Source organism: Symphodus melops (assembly GCF_947650265.1).
Source record: "Symphodus melops genome assembly, chromosome: 1".
NCBI classification, from domain to species: domain Eukaryota; kingdom Metazoa; phylum Chordata; class Actinopteri; order Labriformes; family Labridae; genus Symphodus; species Symphodus melops.
Window position 1 is genome coordinate 12,208,144 of NC_136691.1, and position 18,126 is coordinate 12,226,269.

At 38.7% G+C, this 18,126-nt stretch overlaps 2 protein-coding genes across 2 annotated transcripts in view; both read right to left on the reverse strand.

Annotated features, from left to right (window-relative positions):
- The window catches only part of LOC306819314 (3',5'-cyclic-AMP phosphodiesterase 7B-like), a 116,702-nt gene that overhangs the window by 14,387 nt on the left and 84,189 nt on the right, over window positions 1–18,126 (reverse strand). The window lies entirely within an intron of this gene.
- Window positions 11,177–16,896, reverse strand: aldh8a1 (aldehyde dehydrogenase 8 family, member A1). The gene is made up of 7 exons (XM_079342989.1): window positions 16,573–16,896; window positions 15,391–15,538; window positions 14,470–14,625; window positions 14,231–14,380; window positions 13,734–13,990; window positions 12,296–12,457; window positions 11,177–12,211 (listed from the first exon to the last, which is right to left on the reverse strand). Exons 1-7 carry the CDS (start codon window positions 16,717–16,719, stop codon window positions 11,759–11,761), a joined length of 1,473 nt encoding a protein of 490 aa, XP_079199115.1. The 5' UTR covers window positions 16,720–16,896; the 3' UTR covers window positions 11,177–11,758.

An 18,126-nucleotide genomic window follows, 5' to 3' on the forward strand; every position in this document is an offset into this window, starting at 1 on the left:
ATCAGTAAATCAAGGCCAAGCATCCATGAAGGGTAACAGTCCATGCAATGGAGAGATTCCACAAGATTTCAAAAGCAAAAAAAAAAAGAGACACAAAGTATAGAAAGAATTCGAACACATTTGGTTAATATTATTTTTTTTATTTTGCTGAATTGACATCATTCATATGACACATTTTCAGGCTTTTAGGGGCACAAAAGGAGTGTTAAGTCCCCCTACTCTGTACTTCAATATTCATGTATTGGTGCAGTTTAAAAAATACTATGTGAAAGTAGGTGAACAGGAGCAGGAAACATTCCATACCTGGAGAAAGGTCATACACTATGTAAGAGACATTCATCAACATCTTCATGTCATATGATGAACATAAGTAGCACAGATTGTCCCACACCGAGAACACACACATACTCACAAGATTCCTCTACAGGTGATTGATAGCTTGCATGGCAACCTACATATTTCAATGTTTTGCTCCCTATACTTGTGCCTGAAAGGGACATAAAGTGTCCACTTGTAGTTTCAGCAAAAAGTGTTAATAAGATAAATCGATTATTTATTTGTAAAACTTGGTGTTGAGTTTAATAGAGGATTAGTAAATAAAATGAGTTTCTTCATAACAGAGCATTGCTAACACTACAAAGAACACAAAGGGGTATTTCAGCTGGCGTATGTTAACTGCTAACTTTGAAAGGATGGCAAAGCTTTTGGACACGTGTCAGTGATATGTTGTGTTGTGTGGGAAAGAGCTCTTTGTGGTGTTAGGAGAATAAATTAGACTGTACATGTCTGTATCTTTTACATTTTAAAGGTAAGACCGTGTTCATTCAAGGACCGTCTCTGGGTTTTGCTCTGCACCAAACTGTTAAATATTTTGAAACCAGTGACAACAGCGTTCAACATAGTTTTATTATATCTTATGATCTATTTTGTCTGCTTTTTGACTCTTCCAGTATTTCAGACTGAGCTTTATACCAATTATTACCAAGTTTTTGACATCTCATATTTCCACACTGACCTGGTTTCTCTTTGTTTGCTCTGCTGTGGTTGACCTGAGCTTTTGTGTCCTCTTGGGTCTGCATGAGTTACATGATGCTATGCAAACCTGTCTTATGGAAAGAGCTTCAGTATGAGCTCTATACCAGACAAAAGCAAACAAAGCTACAATTGACAGGCTGTACTGAATGCAAAGGACTGTGACGAGGTCATCCCTTGTGAGGGTATCACACATTGTACAAGTATAAGGAGATGGAAAACGTGCATATAATCGTGAGCGCACAAAGATGTTCCCACCGTTGCCAGCCAAAGCTGCATCACAGCTCAGTTTAATATATTCATAGCTTCCTGCAGTTGTTATTGTATTTTTGTATAGAAAGGCTAACTAACTCTTCCTAAATGGGTATGGAGAAATCCCTACGGTAAAATACTAGAAAGAAAATGAGAGACCAACGGTTTTGAGATAGAGAAACTATTTATTCAAGCATGACTCATCCCTGCCAGAGGAGTTGAATTTGACTAAAGCTGTATTCTTTTTAAAGCAACATATTTTCATCTTCTGCCAAAGTTTCAGTGCCTATTTTTCTGATTTTACATAAAATTTACAAATAAATGCCTTTTTTTTTCCCTTGGCTTTTTTTTTTTTTATGTCACATTGACAACATGAGAAAAAAGATTGTTGAATTGGTAACAAATACACAAGACTTGAAAAAAGACCCAACTTTCCACAATGTTGTAATATTTAAAACAACCCAGGGCTTCTTGACAAATTTGGTATGTGATCCTTTAGTTTAAATAACAAAATCTTCATGTCTTCGGCTATTTACTCCACACGGGCATGATTTGGACCCGAATATGTCGGACTGAGGGACATCAACCATGCACAACAGGCAAAGAACTGCCCACTTAAATTGGTTGTTTATAGTTTTGAAGTAAACAGAGCCAATGTTGTGCCCTACTTTTTTTTATCTAACCTCTGTTGAACTGACCTCCCATGAGTCTCTTACACTATTGTGTAACCTGCCAAAGCTGTTAATGAAAGCTGAAAACAATCCTGATATAGTAGGTACCTTTAGCAAGGATAACAAAGAGGTCAAATTTTCAATATATATATATATAGGATATAAGAGCATGCCATTTTATCTGTTTTACCAGAAAAACTTCTGTCCTTGATGATGTATTACACAATATAGGTTGGCACATGGTGGTTGTATGCCCACTGGGAAAGTGGGACTTTGTCTCTTTGTTGTGTTGTTTTCGAGTGTTGAGTAGAGTTGGTAAGAAGCATTATTATATAATTGATCTGTATCTGGAAAACGCGTTTAATACTTAACCACATCCTGGTTAATAGTGTCGTCAGGTATGTTTGTTGACTATAGTTTCCTCGGCTATTAGTCAAAATGTTATATCAGGATAACAAAATGTTTTGTGTTTCAAATGTTACATCTCACAAACAATCTAAAAAGAGAACATGTACATTTGTTAGATAAACTGATTACTGGGGTTCAAGAGAGTATAAATGCATAAACAGCATTCATGAAAGCAAACTGAATTAGCAGTTACATGTGAGTTACAGTTGGTAACAGCTTATGTTGCAGACTGTTCAGTCCCTGTTTTTATTCTTTAAAGCTGCTGTTCTCTAAATTTCTCCAGGAATAATTTGCCAAGCAAGTTCATTTTTCATTTAGCTCTTCCCATGTCTTCAGACTGATTAATGAACGTTAACCTCTTTATTTTGGTTAATAGACTTCTACAGTTTTCAATCAGTCAGACACCTGTTAGCTTCATTTTCAGTTGTAGCAGCTGTTTTTTACACCCACGCTTTCAAAAAAAAACATGATCCAACATTTGACAAGAACCATATGGCAGAAACCATTGGCAAGGAACACTTAGCAGCTAACGTTTGTCTGTGTTGACTGTTTCTGTTTCCCCCTAGAGAAGACAAAAAGAACACAATGCAGGTTAAGGTTATTGCTTTGTATTTCACTTTCCTGCACAGTATGGTTATTTTATGGTCGACACAGCTTCTTCTTGGATCTCTGCTCTTACATAATCTTGTTATTTAGTCACACAGCTACAGTATGTTCTACCTTGAAGGAAAGACTATTTCATCTTCAAAGATTTCCTCACTGTCTCTCTGGGAAGATAAAATGTTTACCCGTGATGAAACCATGATTTAAATCCAACATTTCTACCTTTGAAGCTGCATCATTGTGCTGAATGTTTTAAAACGATTTGTTTTTCGAGGTTGACACGGTAAATTATTAGTTATCACATTCATGTTAAACACACGGTTCAAACTTGGCTATGAGAGGAGTTGGTACACTGACAGTTGTTTTTTTCTATGTGTCTCTTTGGACATATAGCCATAGTCATATTCATTTTGACTAACTATCACTGTATACACACTGCAGGTAACAGTGACCTGAATCTGATTTTTTTTGCACCTATGTGATGTAGAATTCATTTTACAATGTGAACCTTAAAACACTGACACGTAGTTGAAGTATTTGTCCATAACTTCCTGATTCTCTTGCACTCTTTTCCTTTTTCCTCACATACCTGAGGGCCTTGTCGGCTGAGTTTGCTTAACCTGCTTGAACTGCGGCATTTTCTCATGACTCAGCGACTTCTTGAGGATTATCTACCTTGGACGCCTGCTGTTGAACAATCCCTGAACCCAAATGTGACAGAAGGCCTTGAGAGATGGGAGCATGCTGAGAAAAAGAGAGGCGTGTTGTGAGAGCTTAATGTGTTTCACATATTTCATAGTTATGAAGATGAGAAGAAAAAAAGGAAACGTTTCCAGCAGTGATGAAGGAAGAAGATTGAAAGTCTAAAAATCACAGCCTCAGACTTAAACTGTTATCAAGTGTCATACTAAACCAGTTTGTATTTGTTTGAAAAACACGTGTAAACAAATCCGTCAATCTGAGGAATCTGGGACACAAGGAAACATAAGGATTCAGGTCAAATCAGAAACCTTTCAATGCTTGTTTTTTTTCAGTTATCTCTATCGTTCTCTCTCCCTATCAGTATCTCTCTCTCTAAGTATAAACACTTATTCATTTACTACTCTCCAAACCAAAAAATCTGTGTCATATTAACATTAAACAAAATTGTAAAAACTATTTAAAATGTGTAACAGACTTTTTGCAACCTTTTTGTCATAACAGGGAAAAAACCCCAGGTGAATTCTACCAACCAAATAAGGCCCATCTGCTTTGAGAGAGCCAGAATGGAGAAGGATCCTTTATATAATCTGACTTCCTGTTTCGTTGTGACTATAAAATGTTAACATGCTCTATTTTTATTTCCCCTGGTGCCCGATAAGGGAGGTGAAAGTTAAATGCTTGGTTTGGCTGGAGCTACGGGCAGAGTCCTCTTAGTCACGTAACAGTGGGGCGAGACCTGCTTCAATGAGCTTTTTCCTTTCAATGAAACCTCCATGAGAGATTAACCGCCAAGATGAAAGATAAATCAAGAAAAAGGACGGAAACAGAGGAAAGGGGAATAACTGTTGACTTACTTCGTGGTTTTAGTTTGTTTAAGTGTGTGCATGTACATGCTGGTGCAACAAAACGCATTCCTTCGGACCTCCTAACCTGACTTTTGGGTGGTATCCATTTCAACACACACTGGGAAGGCATCAGAGTGTGTGTGTGTGTGTGTGTGTGTGTGTGTGTGTGTGTGTTTGTGTGTGTGTGTGTGTGTGTGTGTGTGTGTGTGTGTGTACTCATGCAGCGTGACATAGCACAATACCCTAGCCAAAACACACAGGGTGGGACACACACATACACACATAACTAACCAGAGAACGTGATTTTAAGCTCGTATTACGGATAGGGTGCGTCCCTTGTGTGCCCTCTTTTCCTAAACTGACGTGGGGCTCAGGTGCACACAAGCTGATCTGCAAGCACGAAGCACGGCCCACGTCAGTCACATCTCACATTGCATTAGATCATGATAAGATGCACACCCGTCGCTATTGGCGGGCCATAGGGGGCCGGGCCTGCCCGCATAAATGCTTGTGCCCCCCCCACTTGAGGCACAGATCTTTTTTTATATTATATTATCGGGCAATATTATATTATCATAGATGCAAATTATGTTGCATTCTTTTTCAGTAAACAATCAAAAATATAAAGAAACAATGGTGTGATTGTGTTTGATGGGAATTTACACTGCAACAGCCTATCCAATCCAGGCTATGCCGACTGTTCTCACAGCACACACCTTTGCCCTAACTTTAGGAGCTTCTATAGTCATGTGTGAAAACTCATTTTCCGTGCTCCAAAGCGTCTTCTCAGAGCATCAGCGCAGTATGCTGCTCGGAAGCAAGGCCCAGCTGATTCAGCTTGCTTTTAAAAAGAACCTTAAACAAGTTTAAGTCTGGATGGAAGGATGAGAAGGATCTCTGACGCTGCATCCAGCTGTACTGACAGGCGGACTGGTGAGAGGACAGCGCTGTGCTGCTGCCACTCAAAGTACCGGTAGTTTCAAAGTCTGTGTGTGTGTGTGTGTGTGTGTGTGTGTGTGTGTGTGTGTGTGTGTGTGTGTGTACGTGTTTGTATGTGTCACATGTCAATGCATATCCCTCTGTTGACTGCTTTAAAGTGCAATTTTTGAGAGATGCTTCTGGTGTTACATCTAATATGTTGTATAGTAAAGTGTGTTATGGATATTCATCATAACATTGCTTATGTGGTGTAGGCTCTAGGCTACAATGTAAAAAGAGATACACATTAACTACTCAATAAAACTGAGGCAGCAGATTGCACACATTATTATTAATTACATCTAACCTTGTTAAAGGTTGAGTTAATATAACTCAAATCAGTTGCTAAAGAATAACCTGTTTAAATTAAGTAGATTAAAATAAAACACAAACAAACTAACCAAATTTAAACAAAAATATTAAGTAGATGTCACGGTAAAGAGCTTTCAGCAGAGACGCCACAAATACATGTATATCATGCATTTGTCTTGATCTGGATAAAAGATGTCAACCAGTCGAAGGATGATAGTGGCAAGAATGATGATACCACTGTTTTTTTTTGGGCAACCTTCGTTGAACCCGCCTGCCTCCCACACCGACAATGGAGGGCCGGCGGGGAGGTCGGAGGTCGTGGCGACTGTAAAGAACTTTTGTTACTTCAACTTATCACAGTTTACAATAGATACACTATAGATAATAAAATAACTAAATTCAGCATTTTAAAGATTTATAATATCAGTGCAACTAAGAATACAACTTCATTATTCTGTAAACTACACACAACTGCCTAAAATATGCTTTAATGTGATATACAAAATAGGCAATAAACTTATAAACGATTGAAATAAAGTTAGTGTTTATTGTAAATCCGAAAGTTTACGCCTCGTTCCGTCCTGTAAAGAAAGGACATCCACGGAAATTGTGATAATATTTCCTTGGTATTTCACCACTGCGTCTTGGGTTTTACGAGAGTAAAACCTCTTTTGTTTTCTTTATTTGGGCCGCTGCGTCCCGTGTGTTTCTCTGTGAACTCTAGCGTCATAACCGGGTAATAGACTCATTATCAGAAAGACTAGTGTGAACGCCGTCTGATACAAATTTGGCCACTGGCGTCTGGTAGTGAAGTAAACTATGCTCTGAGTTGTGCGTCAGTTCCAGGCTGTGATCGAGCTCTCAGGATGCGCTGTTTTCTCTCTCTCCCTTGCACACACGCACCTTTCGGCAGACACACACACAGATCTGTGGCTTTTCAGACGCCGCAGAAACATCAGATCAGGTAGAGAGAAAGTTTAACTCTGTCTCTAGACAATAGACCAGGTTAGGAGACCTGTGTTCAGTGTCCGCCATCACGTGACCACATTTTTATCTCACACACACACACACACACACACACACACACACACACACACACACACACACACACACACACACACACACACACACACACACACACACACACACACACACACACACACACACACACACACACACACGCACTGCTCGTTTGTTTATGTTTGTCTCTGTAGATTAGTTTATAACAGTTGTTTGTTTGATTGAGTTTCATTGATTAACTTGATGTTTCTTTGTTAAATAAATTCTGTGATAATTTAAAGAGCAGTTGTTTGTGATTACTGTGTACTTGCATTGTAACATAGGGCTTTGTGTTCGGATTTCACACCTTTAATTAAATACAGATTATTAATTATTAATAATGATATTGGTATTCAATTAATTAATTAATTTTGAGACTGATAATTGTAATATTTTGGTTGTTCCCTGATTTCAGGGTGGTGCCTCGAGGTTTATTAAACTCAGTTTAATAATAATTATTGATTCATATTAATAATTAAATAAAGCTAATTATTAATGTTAATTTCACAACTAAATTTTAGATTATAAAACCCAACCTAACCGTTGTTCAGGTATTTGCTTCTGAAAACACCAACAGCAAGCAAAACAAAAACATTTTCTTCAGAAGTATGGATCAAAACATTTAGGTAAGAAAATGTGTCGTAAGTGCATTGTCACTGCGAGCAAAGCTTCATTAGACCTTTTTAAAAAGTCCTGGTACCAGATTGTCATGTGTTTGACTTTAGGAAAAAGGAAGGACTCTGTTTTAGTTCTTAGCTCCTGTGTAAACTACTAGAGTCTGGGTGTGTGGAGAGGAGAGATGACTGTCGTATGGCTTGTCACTTGTTACTCTCTGCAGCATTATTCCAGTGTCGCTCTGTCAAACTACACTCAACAAAAATATAAACGCAACACTTTTGTTTTTGCTCCCATTTGTCATGAGATGGACTCAAAGATCTAAAATTCATTCCAGATACACAATATTACCATTTCTCTCAAACATTGTTCACAAATCTGTCTAAATGTGTGATAGTGAGCACTTTTGCTTTGCTGAGATAATCCATCCCACCTCACAGGTGTGCCACATCAAGATGCTCATCAGACACCATGATTAGTGCACAGGTGTACCTTAGACTGTCCACAATAAAAGGCCACTCTGAAATGTGCAGTTTTGTCTCACAGCAAAATGCCACAGATGGCGCAAGCATTGAGGGAGCGTGCAATTGGCATGCTGACAGCAGGAATGTCAACCAGATCTGTTGCTCGGGCATTGAATGTTCATTTCTCCACCATAAGCCGTCTCCAAAGGCGTTTCAGAGAATATGGCAGTACATCCAACCGGCCTCACAACCGCAGACCACGTGTAACCACACCAGCCCAGGACCTCCACATCCAGCAGGTTCACCTCCAAGATCGTCTGAGACCAGCTACTCAGACAGCTGCTGAAACAATTGGTTTGCATAACCAAAGAATTTCTGCACAAACTGTCAGAAACCGTCTCAGGGAAGCTCAACTGCATGCTCGTCGTCCTCATCGGGGTCTTAACCTGACTCCAGATCGTCGCCGTAACAGACTTGAGTGGGCAAATGCTCACATTCGATGGCGTCTGGCACGTTGGAGAGGTGTTCTCTTCACGGATGAATCTCGGTTTACATTGTTCAGGGCAGATGGCAGACAGCGTGTGTGGCGTCGTGTGGGTGAGCGCTTTGCTGATGTCAATGTTGTGGATCGAGTGGCCCATGGTGGTGGTGGGGTTATGGTATGGGCAGGCATCTGTTATGGACGAAGAACACAGGTGCATTTTATTGATGGCATTTTGAATGCACAGAGATACCGTGATGAGATCCTGAGGCCCATTGTTGTGCCATACATCCATGAACATCACCTCATGTTTCAGCAAGATAATGCACGGCCCCATGTTGCAAGGATCTGTACACAATTCTTGGAAGCTGAAAATGTCCCAGTTCTTGCATGGCCAGCATACTCACCGGACATGTCACCCATTGAGCATGTTTGGGATGTGCTTGACCGGCGTATACGACAGCGCGTACCAGTTCCCACTAATATCCAGCAACTTCGCACAGCCATTGAAGAGGAGTGGACCAACATTCCACAGGCCACAATTGACAATCTGATAAACTCTATGCGAAGAAGATGTGTTGCACTGCATGAGGCAAATGGTGGTCACACCAGATACTGACTGGTTCTGAGTCCCCAGACCCTCAATAAAGCAAAAACTGCACATTTCAGGGTGGCCTTTTATTGTGGACAGTCTAAGGTACACCTATGCACTAATCATGGTGTCTGATGAGCATCTTGATGTGGCACACCTGTGAGGTGGGATGGATTGTCTCAGCAAAGCAAAAGTGCTCACTATCACACATTTAGACAGATTTATGAACAATGTTTGAGAGAAATGGTAATATTGTGTATCTGGAATGAATTTTAGATCTTTGAGTCCATCTCATGACAAATGGGAGCAAAAACAAAAGTGTTGCGTTTATATTTTTGTTGAGTATAGATAATCAGTCAGTCAGTCAGTCCTCTCACCATTTGGCTATATTCTTTTTAATCTAAATACAGCTAAAACTGCCCAGAAGGAATATTTTTACATGATGTAAACCTTAGCCTCACTCATAAATTACTTGTTAAAATTAATATCTAGGCATGCTAATGCTACTGAGGATCTGTCTGTATCAAACATCCTCCACAATATCAATGAAATAAGATATCATTAAGAGTCTAATTTGTAAATCCGATGCATGTTGATGAAGCAGGTCTCGTTGGTGTGTAACATGTCCTCCATGTTTCCTTCTCTGAAAACTGCAATTCAAATGATCCTCCAGAGATTCTCCATTCAGGAGTTGATTTCATTGGGTATTTGAATGAAGAAAACTGAGAAAAATAGAGGCATGGCTGTTATAGACATATCTTCCTCATAAGTTTGGATTGATTTATAACATACTGTATTTTGAGTCATTTAACTGCAGATACCTGCTAAAGATTCAAAACTTTAAGATCATTTTAGGTTTTAGGTTGGTATTTCTTTTTTAAATAAGTGTGTAAAACAATCAATATTGGGCTTTATTGCATTTTCATTGAATACATTTATACAATATACTGTAGGCATATGTGGACAGGAGAAAGTGAGTGTGAGAAAGAGTTAGAAGGCCAAATGTTTCTACTGTTTCTGTATCTCAATTTCTGTCACATGCTGTATATTTACTTAAGAACAAAAGTTTTGAGTTTGAGCCACTTAACGGTCAGTTTTAGGATAATTATATTCTGTAAGTAAGAAGATAGTTAAATTATAAGATTAGTAAATTGCCAGTGGATGATGGTTTTTGAAAAAGAAATTATATGAAGACATGCAATAGACAAGCTTGAATTGAGGTGAGAGGGTTATCCTACTTCAGTTCAAGCACTCCAACTTCAGGGCTACATTTCAAAATGTCTGACACTTGTTTAGACTCCTGATAAACCTGCACACCATTAATGTCAAACAGCTCTGGATGAAAATACTTTTGGCAAATTTTAGCATGCTAGCACATTTATTAGGATGATAAACATCGTAAACATTAGACCTGCTAAAAAACAAGCATGCTATTATTGACATTTGTAGGATGTTATTGCATGAATAAATGCAGGCCCATGGATGCTAGCATGGCTTCTTTGATGAAAATAAATTATTCTGAATGCACAGTTTTTCACAGTACAGTTTTAACTTTGTAAAAAAAAACTTGTAGAATCTGCGACTTAATTACACCAGACTCCAATTTTAGGTCAGACGTGTCATTTTTCAATTTTCAGACATCAAAAGTAAAAAATTGCGTTCCTTTTTTGACATGTTTTGTAAGGAGAGGTTGTTGTTTAATGTGAGGTAGGGACATATGGACACATGGATGGTTCTTTCACTCATCATGTTGTCCAACATCCACACACTCCCAAAGTAAAATAGGAGAATAAATACCAAACCACAGGGACTGTTTTTGCATGTATTCACCTTTGTCCCACCAGCAGCTCAGACATGAAAACATGTTGATGTAAATCAGGCTTGCATGATGTAAGAAATCCTTTCACTGAACAGACTTTGACCAAGTGTGTAGCCATTAAGTAAAACACACCAGGATACATGAGAAGTATAAATTGTGCTAATATACAATCTAGCTTAATTGAATGTTGGACCTGTTTTCTTGTTACAAATGTAGAATTCCACTTTTATCATTTCTGATTTTGTCTCAGATACCAAGATGTCAAGTCTTACAGCATTCTTCAGATAACAATGACATAACCCAGACAGAGCAGTAAAGACAAAAACACATTTAACTGCATGTGTTATTTACATAACATGTTTTTAATGTTGAACAACACATGTAGGCCGATGCATTACAACACAGAGGCTGAACAAATTCCAACAGCTGCAGTGTTTATTGCTGATGAAGAGATTAATTCTTTGATGAACCCAGAAGGCACAAACTAATAATCTCTGCGTGTTGACCTGCTTCATGAGAATGTTCTCTATTTGATCTATTTAGTTTGTCGGACTAAACTTTACTTTACACAATTTTGACATCTTTTTCGATAATTCAAGTAGTGTATGAATGTAAATCTGCTGTAGGCTACTTGTCAGAAATAGTGAAAAGCATACTTCAATTCATGATATTTATTTCTTCTGCACCATTGATTTCTATTGGATCTGTTGGTTTTTTCATCTGTTTTGTTCCACTGGGACTTTATCTCACTCTCTTTCTTTAAATGTGACTTTATTACAACCTCTCTAGAGATCATGGGCGGAGAAACTTGTTAAAACTCCAAAGAGTTTCACTCAGAGGTTGATGAAGGTCAGGATTAACTGCAAACTTCCTACTCCTAAAAAAAATGTGACTATCAAGACTGCTGCCAACTTGCTCTCCACTCTCAGTGCTTGATGGTGACGCTCTTCACCTCTGTGAAGAAGTGGTACGAATCCTTCCCTCCCTCCCTCCCCACACCAGAGTTCTTCATTCCTCCAAAGGGCAGGTTCAGATCTCTCACCAGCCAGCAGTTGGTCCAAACCAGACCCGCCTGTAACCGCTTGGCCATCCTGTGAACCTTCCCCACATCCTGGGACCAGACAGTCGCAGCCAGACCGTAGCGCACGCCATTGCCCTTAGAAACGGCCTCGTCTTCCGTGTCGAACGGGCTGACGCAGGTGACGGGGCCAAAGATCTCTTCCTGCATGACTCTGGAGCTGTCACTCACGCCTGAGATGACGGTGGCTGGCATGAAGTAGCCATTGGCATTTTTTTTTGGCAGTTCCATTTGATCGATTCCCTCACCACAGTGGATGACGCCGCCTTCAGATTTAGCAAGTGCTACAAAGCTTCGAACCTAGTCATTGACACAGAGTAATTTAAACTACAGCTACGGTAAAAAATTTAGTTTCAGATGTAGATATATACTTTATTCCATTACCTTCTCTAGGTGCTCTTTGCTGATGAGCGCTCCGTTGTTGTTGCTGGGGTCAGAGGGCAAACCTGTCTTCCACTTCTTCGCTGCAGCAACAAACTTTTCCAGAAACTCAGAGTAAATACTTCTCTCTACATAAATCCTACTGGTGCACAAGCAGATTTCACCCTGAGAGAAGGAAATGGAAATATAAGATGGAGATTTTTTCAGAAGCAGTAATTGTTCAGGACATTGTTTTTGTAGCGCAACCAATGCAATATATTGGCCATGATTGCCCTCTTGTGGACAATTTGTGCCACTACAGCCTCATCATCTTCTGATGATCTTCGTACAGAATAGATCATTACCACCAAAAATTGTATTAAAACTAATTTGCTCGGACGTGATTTAAAGTTGTTAAAAACAAATAAATACCACAGCCAGATCAACCTGTAAATGTATGTGCTGGTGGGCCCCGTTGAACAATAGTTCTGGCAGACCATTTGCTATGTTTATCTGAGCAGAAATACTATCGGAGCCCTGTTTCTGTTTGTTTTAAACTCAAGTTTTAAACAACAAATAAGCACAAAAAATAAGCTCTGAAAAGTTTGCCAGTAAAAGTAGAACTCACAGTAAGACGCATTGGGATAAGTTGTTTGAGATGACAAAGAGATACTACTTTATGTCTATCAAGTCAATCTGAACATTCAGCCAGCTAATGGTTAGCTAAGTACGAGACAAATCAATTGGAGAAAACAGATCGCCTGGATCTGAAGAAACACAATTTGAGAACACAAATCTTTGAATCCCACTGATTCAAATTAAATATATTTTTGCTGAACTAACACAAACTCTTGGCTGGGCTAGTGACTTTGGAGAATATCTATTTTTTTGCCTGACAACTGGTCTTGGCAGAGATTTTGGATGTATAGAATACAAACGACAACAAAGGAAAGAAAACAAATGAGATACCCTATCTGCAGTTTTTTTTTTTTAATATAGGTTAACCTAACTTGCTTTCTGTGGAAGTTTTAAACTATCCGTAGAGATGTGATTGTGGTATTGATCTCTAAATTGTATTCTAATATCATTGCCACATACTTTCCCAAAGTAACTTTCCCCTTAGTATTTTAGTTTATATGTGTTGTGACACATTTTAAACTCAAGGTGCTTTGAACTGGCACCTGTTTGTGAAGGACTCCATCCATGATGTGGAGAAAGCTATGATGTAAACCCTCTAAAAGGTAGTGCACCCTCTTTGTGTATGCTCTTTAATTGAGCATAGTTCTAAACAAGCATTCAATCAAATTAGAAGATAAACATGATAACAGTAATTTTGGGCCCCCTAAACTTCATCTTAGTACCTAGCCTTTATCAAAATCCTAATAAAAAGCATATAACATATATAAAAAAAGCAATAAGTGTTCATTTGAGTGTTAAACATTGACTGACAGCCTTGTCCTACCTGGTTGGAGAAGCTGGAGCGAACTGTAGTCTCGATGCACTGGTCCAGATTTGCATCAGCAAAAATGATGGCAGGGTTTTTCCCTCCCAGCTCCAGTGAGAGCTTCTTACAGTAGGGGGCGCTCCGTGTTGTAATGTGCTGGGCTGTGGCTGTGGAGCCAGTGAAGGAGACCAAGGGGACTTCAGGATGGCCGACTAGAGCATCACCTGCTTTCAAGCCAGTCCCAAAAACAATGTTTACAACTCCTGGAGGAACTCCTGCAGGAAGACACAGGTTTACAGTAAATCAAAATCACTAATTCAAATTACAATAAGTACATCCAAACATCACAGAGCGGCATTAGACATAATGAGCATTTTAAATAATGGTCAGAGCGACAAATCATTGTAAAACACAAAAGGAAAAAAATCATGTGTAGGAGCAATAATGCCTGAGGGAATTCGTTTATCTTTGTAAATCACTGGATTCCGATGACATTTTCTGTGCTTTAATCATACCAGCCTGTTGCAACAGTTTGCACATCATCCAGGCGGTGACGGAGGTCATCTCGCTGGGTTTCGCCACCACTGTGTTGCCAGCAGCAATTGCAGGCGCAACCTTCCAGGTCAGCAGGTACAGAGGGAGATTCCACGGGCTTATAAGACCAGCTACAAACAAAATAGAAACTCAATTCAATAACACATGAGTCGAAAATGTAACACTTACATGTCTTGATCTGAAAACACTGAGATCTCACCTACTCCCACAGGGCAGCGGATGGTATAGTTCAGGCAGCCAATGTGGTCCATCTGAGAGCAGTCGTTGGTGTGATGAAGCACAGAGGATGCAAAGAAGCGGAAGTTGTGTGCTGCTCGGGGAATGTCCACAGTCCGTGCAAATGTGACTGTTTTACCTGTCATGTTAGACGAAAGACAACGATAAAACTTTAACTCCTGCTTACTTTCCTCTAGAGATGTTATCAACCGATTTTTAAATTTTTTTTTTTAACATGGACATGAATGTTTACACCTTTTGACCCTTTATTTTTAGCAACCCAAAGGCCAAATTGTACTGCTGTTATTTTCATAAGAAAGAGGAAGTATTCCAAATCGCCATTAAATTACTTGAACTTTTTAAGGTCTGATCCCTTTTCAGTCTGAAGAATTTTGAGCTTCCCTCTCATGTAAACCAAAGATAAATGTTGGTTTTTAGCACGAGGGACAATTTGTTCAGTACATCCAAGATCTTTTGACTTGTATGACGTCATGTGTCATTCTGTCTTGTTTGTATAATGGCTTGTTATGGACATAACGATAATCAGGAAGTTAAGAGCTGCAACAATTGGTTGGTATAAATTGGTTGACAGAAAATTAATCTGAAACTATTTTTGATAGACTTATTTTGCAAAACAACTTTCTTTGTCTAACATCATTATAAAGATAATCTTTATAATAATTCTGGAAAGACATCTGCTGACAAGACTCTATATTTGGTAGACCAAACATTTAAACAAGAAAATAGAGATATTATCTAAGATAATATTAAAATAGAAAAAAAAGGTTTCCAATAAATTTCAAGAACATCATTTTGCAGTAAACTGGGGTTTGACCCACTGACATGACTGAAAATGTAACTGACTCTTAGGTTGATAACTTTCTTACATCAGTACATTACACACCTTGGTCTCTGGACTCAGCGTGTGCAAGCTCATCCAGGTTTGCATCTATGAGGTCTGCCAGCTTGTTAAGGATCTGAGCTCGCTGCTCAGGGCTGCGGGCAGCCCAGCCAGGAAATGCTTCTTTTGCTGCGGCCACTGCTGCCTCCACCTGCAGGCAATGAGAGGCTACGTTTTTTTACCTTGTGACTGCAACACTGAGTTCATGACCTCCTGAAGTCACCCTGATATACATCGGAGAGATAATTAAATATAACTATAAATATAATATAACTACCGGTAACTACTTCTATAACTATTCATTTCATTTTTCAAGGTCTACCCTAGTTTCTATAGAAATCCTTCAACTGCTCTAAACTTCTTTAGACTCACATCGTATGTCAACATTGAGGCCTAAAAAAGAAACAGGACGGTGCAGAAGAAGAATCTAAATAAAGGGAGTCTGATTAAAACTTTAACTTATTACAAACACAAAAAAAACATATTGAGCTAACATTTTAACTATACATACTCTCAGTAAAGTTGTGCACAAACTATTTAAGTTTATTGACATGTGACATGTTTAATCATTACATGACTGTTGACTTTGTAAGGGGCAAAGGTGCTATCCTCTGACTCTTGTATAGGCTACTTGAAACGAAGCATTTAAAGTAACCTGGATTCTTATTAAACATGGATGAATGACACAACGTCATTTTATTATTCATTTCCTTTGTAATCTGCAAAAAGCTTACTCAGCACCTGATCACAATGCATGTTTCCTAATAAAACTGTGCAACTCTTTGGGGTGTAAAATGAAATCCATCGAAAATATCTGCAATAAAATGCAATAAAGATGACCTTTGTTAAGCTCATTAAAAAATAAAACTGTTAAAACTGGGAAAAACAGAACATGAAAAAGATTCACTTTAAAACAATGTTTCATAGGCAAACACACACAAGAAATGCATAATTACATACAAATCTTGCTTGCAGGTATACCATTCTTATCAGGCACATGTTCAGAGAGTATACACTCTAAAATATCCATAAAATGCGTTATAGCTGAATATTATGGCAGTTAAGTAAACCTGAACAGCAAGGCGATGTTTTAAATGATTTCAAAAAGACAGTTCTTATAAGGAAACTTCTTCATGCATGGAGCAGATATTTAACAATGTAGTAGAGTAATATAACATGACTTACCTCCTCTTTGCCACTGTCAGGCACCTTGCAGTAAACTTCACCTGTAGATGGGTCAAACGAGTCAATGTGACTCCGACATGGGACAAACTGTCCTCCAATGAAGTTCTCCAGAACCAGGTAGGAGCTCTGCTCCGAGGCTGCAGACATGTTTCAGTCAACCAATACAATCAAACTACAACAAAGGACAGTGGAAAATGACTGCAGCTTTCTGCAGGAATTGTCCGAAACCACACAAGCCTAAGTGCAACTGCTGTTGAGTTTAGGGAAGTTGAGCTCGCACTGACCCTCCCACTTGACGAAGGACGGCTCTGTCTCATTTCACAATCAAACTCAGCATTGTGTGTGGCCTGGTATTGTTCTGCACTGCAGGAGTCGGTCATATATATAGCATATATCCTACTGTACTGTTGAAAAGTGATGTAAGATATAAGCCTTCTTACTTTTTCATGCAAGATTTTTAGCAGAGCATCATTGAAGCGTGGCATGCCTGTTCAAAGTTAGATTTCTTCTTTTCTCCTCACATTCTTGACCTGTAACTTAAGACAGCCTGAGCAACAAAATGTTTGTCCCAAAGTGCTGATGAAGATGATAGAGATTTGAACATCCACACTGACATCCAACAAAAGAGCTAATGTGTCCGACAGCTCCAGAAGGTCTACAGTGCAGCGTGTCTCAGGGACCCGCTTTCTGTCCCAGGTCTCGATGTTTAAACGGTTCTCATATTAAACGTTAATATTATTAACATTTTTCCTGCTTTTCATTAGTCAGACTGGAGCTGTGTCTCAGCATTGAATTAAAAATCATGGAGCTAAAGCGCTCGTATTTTAGATGTTTTCAGATGAGCCCATAAACAAATGCCAGAATGCACTTTAAAATGGAGCAATCTGTTCTTCATTTAATAAATAAAATAAAATATATTTTATATATATATATATAAAATAAATAGAATAGAATTCTAATATTTTGACATTTGTTTTTCAAACTCAGAAAAACAAAAGAAAAAATCTTAGAGTTATTTCAATAAAAATGTGGTTGGAAAATATTTAACAGTATTTTTATGTTCTTTTGGAAAATATTGTGTACGCCTGGAAGGTAAACTTTCACACTGTATTACTTGCAGTAAACTTTGTATTACTTACCTTAAATATTTTGCATCATGGGAGAAGAACAGGTATCATGTGAAGACGACTACAGATCCTGCAAGTTACTGAACACTGCCAACCAGAGGCAGCTGTGGATGTTACACCGTGCCACTAACATCTCTGTCATGGCCTTTTTCAACAACAAACAATCTTCCAGTCTGAAGACAGTATATGTTTTTCAGTCTGTGTAAATTTGTTTTCAACAGTTTTGTTTCGGGTTTCAGAGAAACGTGTGGTTCTTTTTAAGATCTTTGCCCTTCCATAATTTAACATTACAACGCAACCAGTAAAAGCTGACTGTCAAACAGTAAGAAGTATGTCAACATTACTAGAAGTAACAGAATCACAAACAGGGCAGTGTATTTTTCTGCAGTGTTAATGTCTTGTGTTGCTAAGTCCGTTAGTCGGGAAA

Bases quoted from the DNA above. Each gene is read 5' to 3' on its own strand.
- aldh8a1 (XM_079342989.1), bottom strand. From the start codon at position 16,719: ATGTCTGCAGCCTCGGAGCAGAGCTCCTACCTGGTTCTGGAGAACTTC. The intron at 14,381-14,469 runs GTGAGATCTCAG...TTTTGTTTGTAG, and splicing joins CCGCTGCCCTGTGGGAGTAG to CTGGTCTTATAAGCCCGTGG. The intron at 13,991-14,230 runs GTATGATTAAAG...GTCTTCCTGCAG, and splicing joins CAAACTGTTGCAACAGGCTG to GAGTTCCTCCAGGAGTTGTA.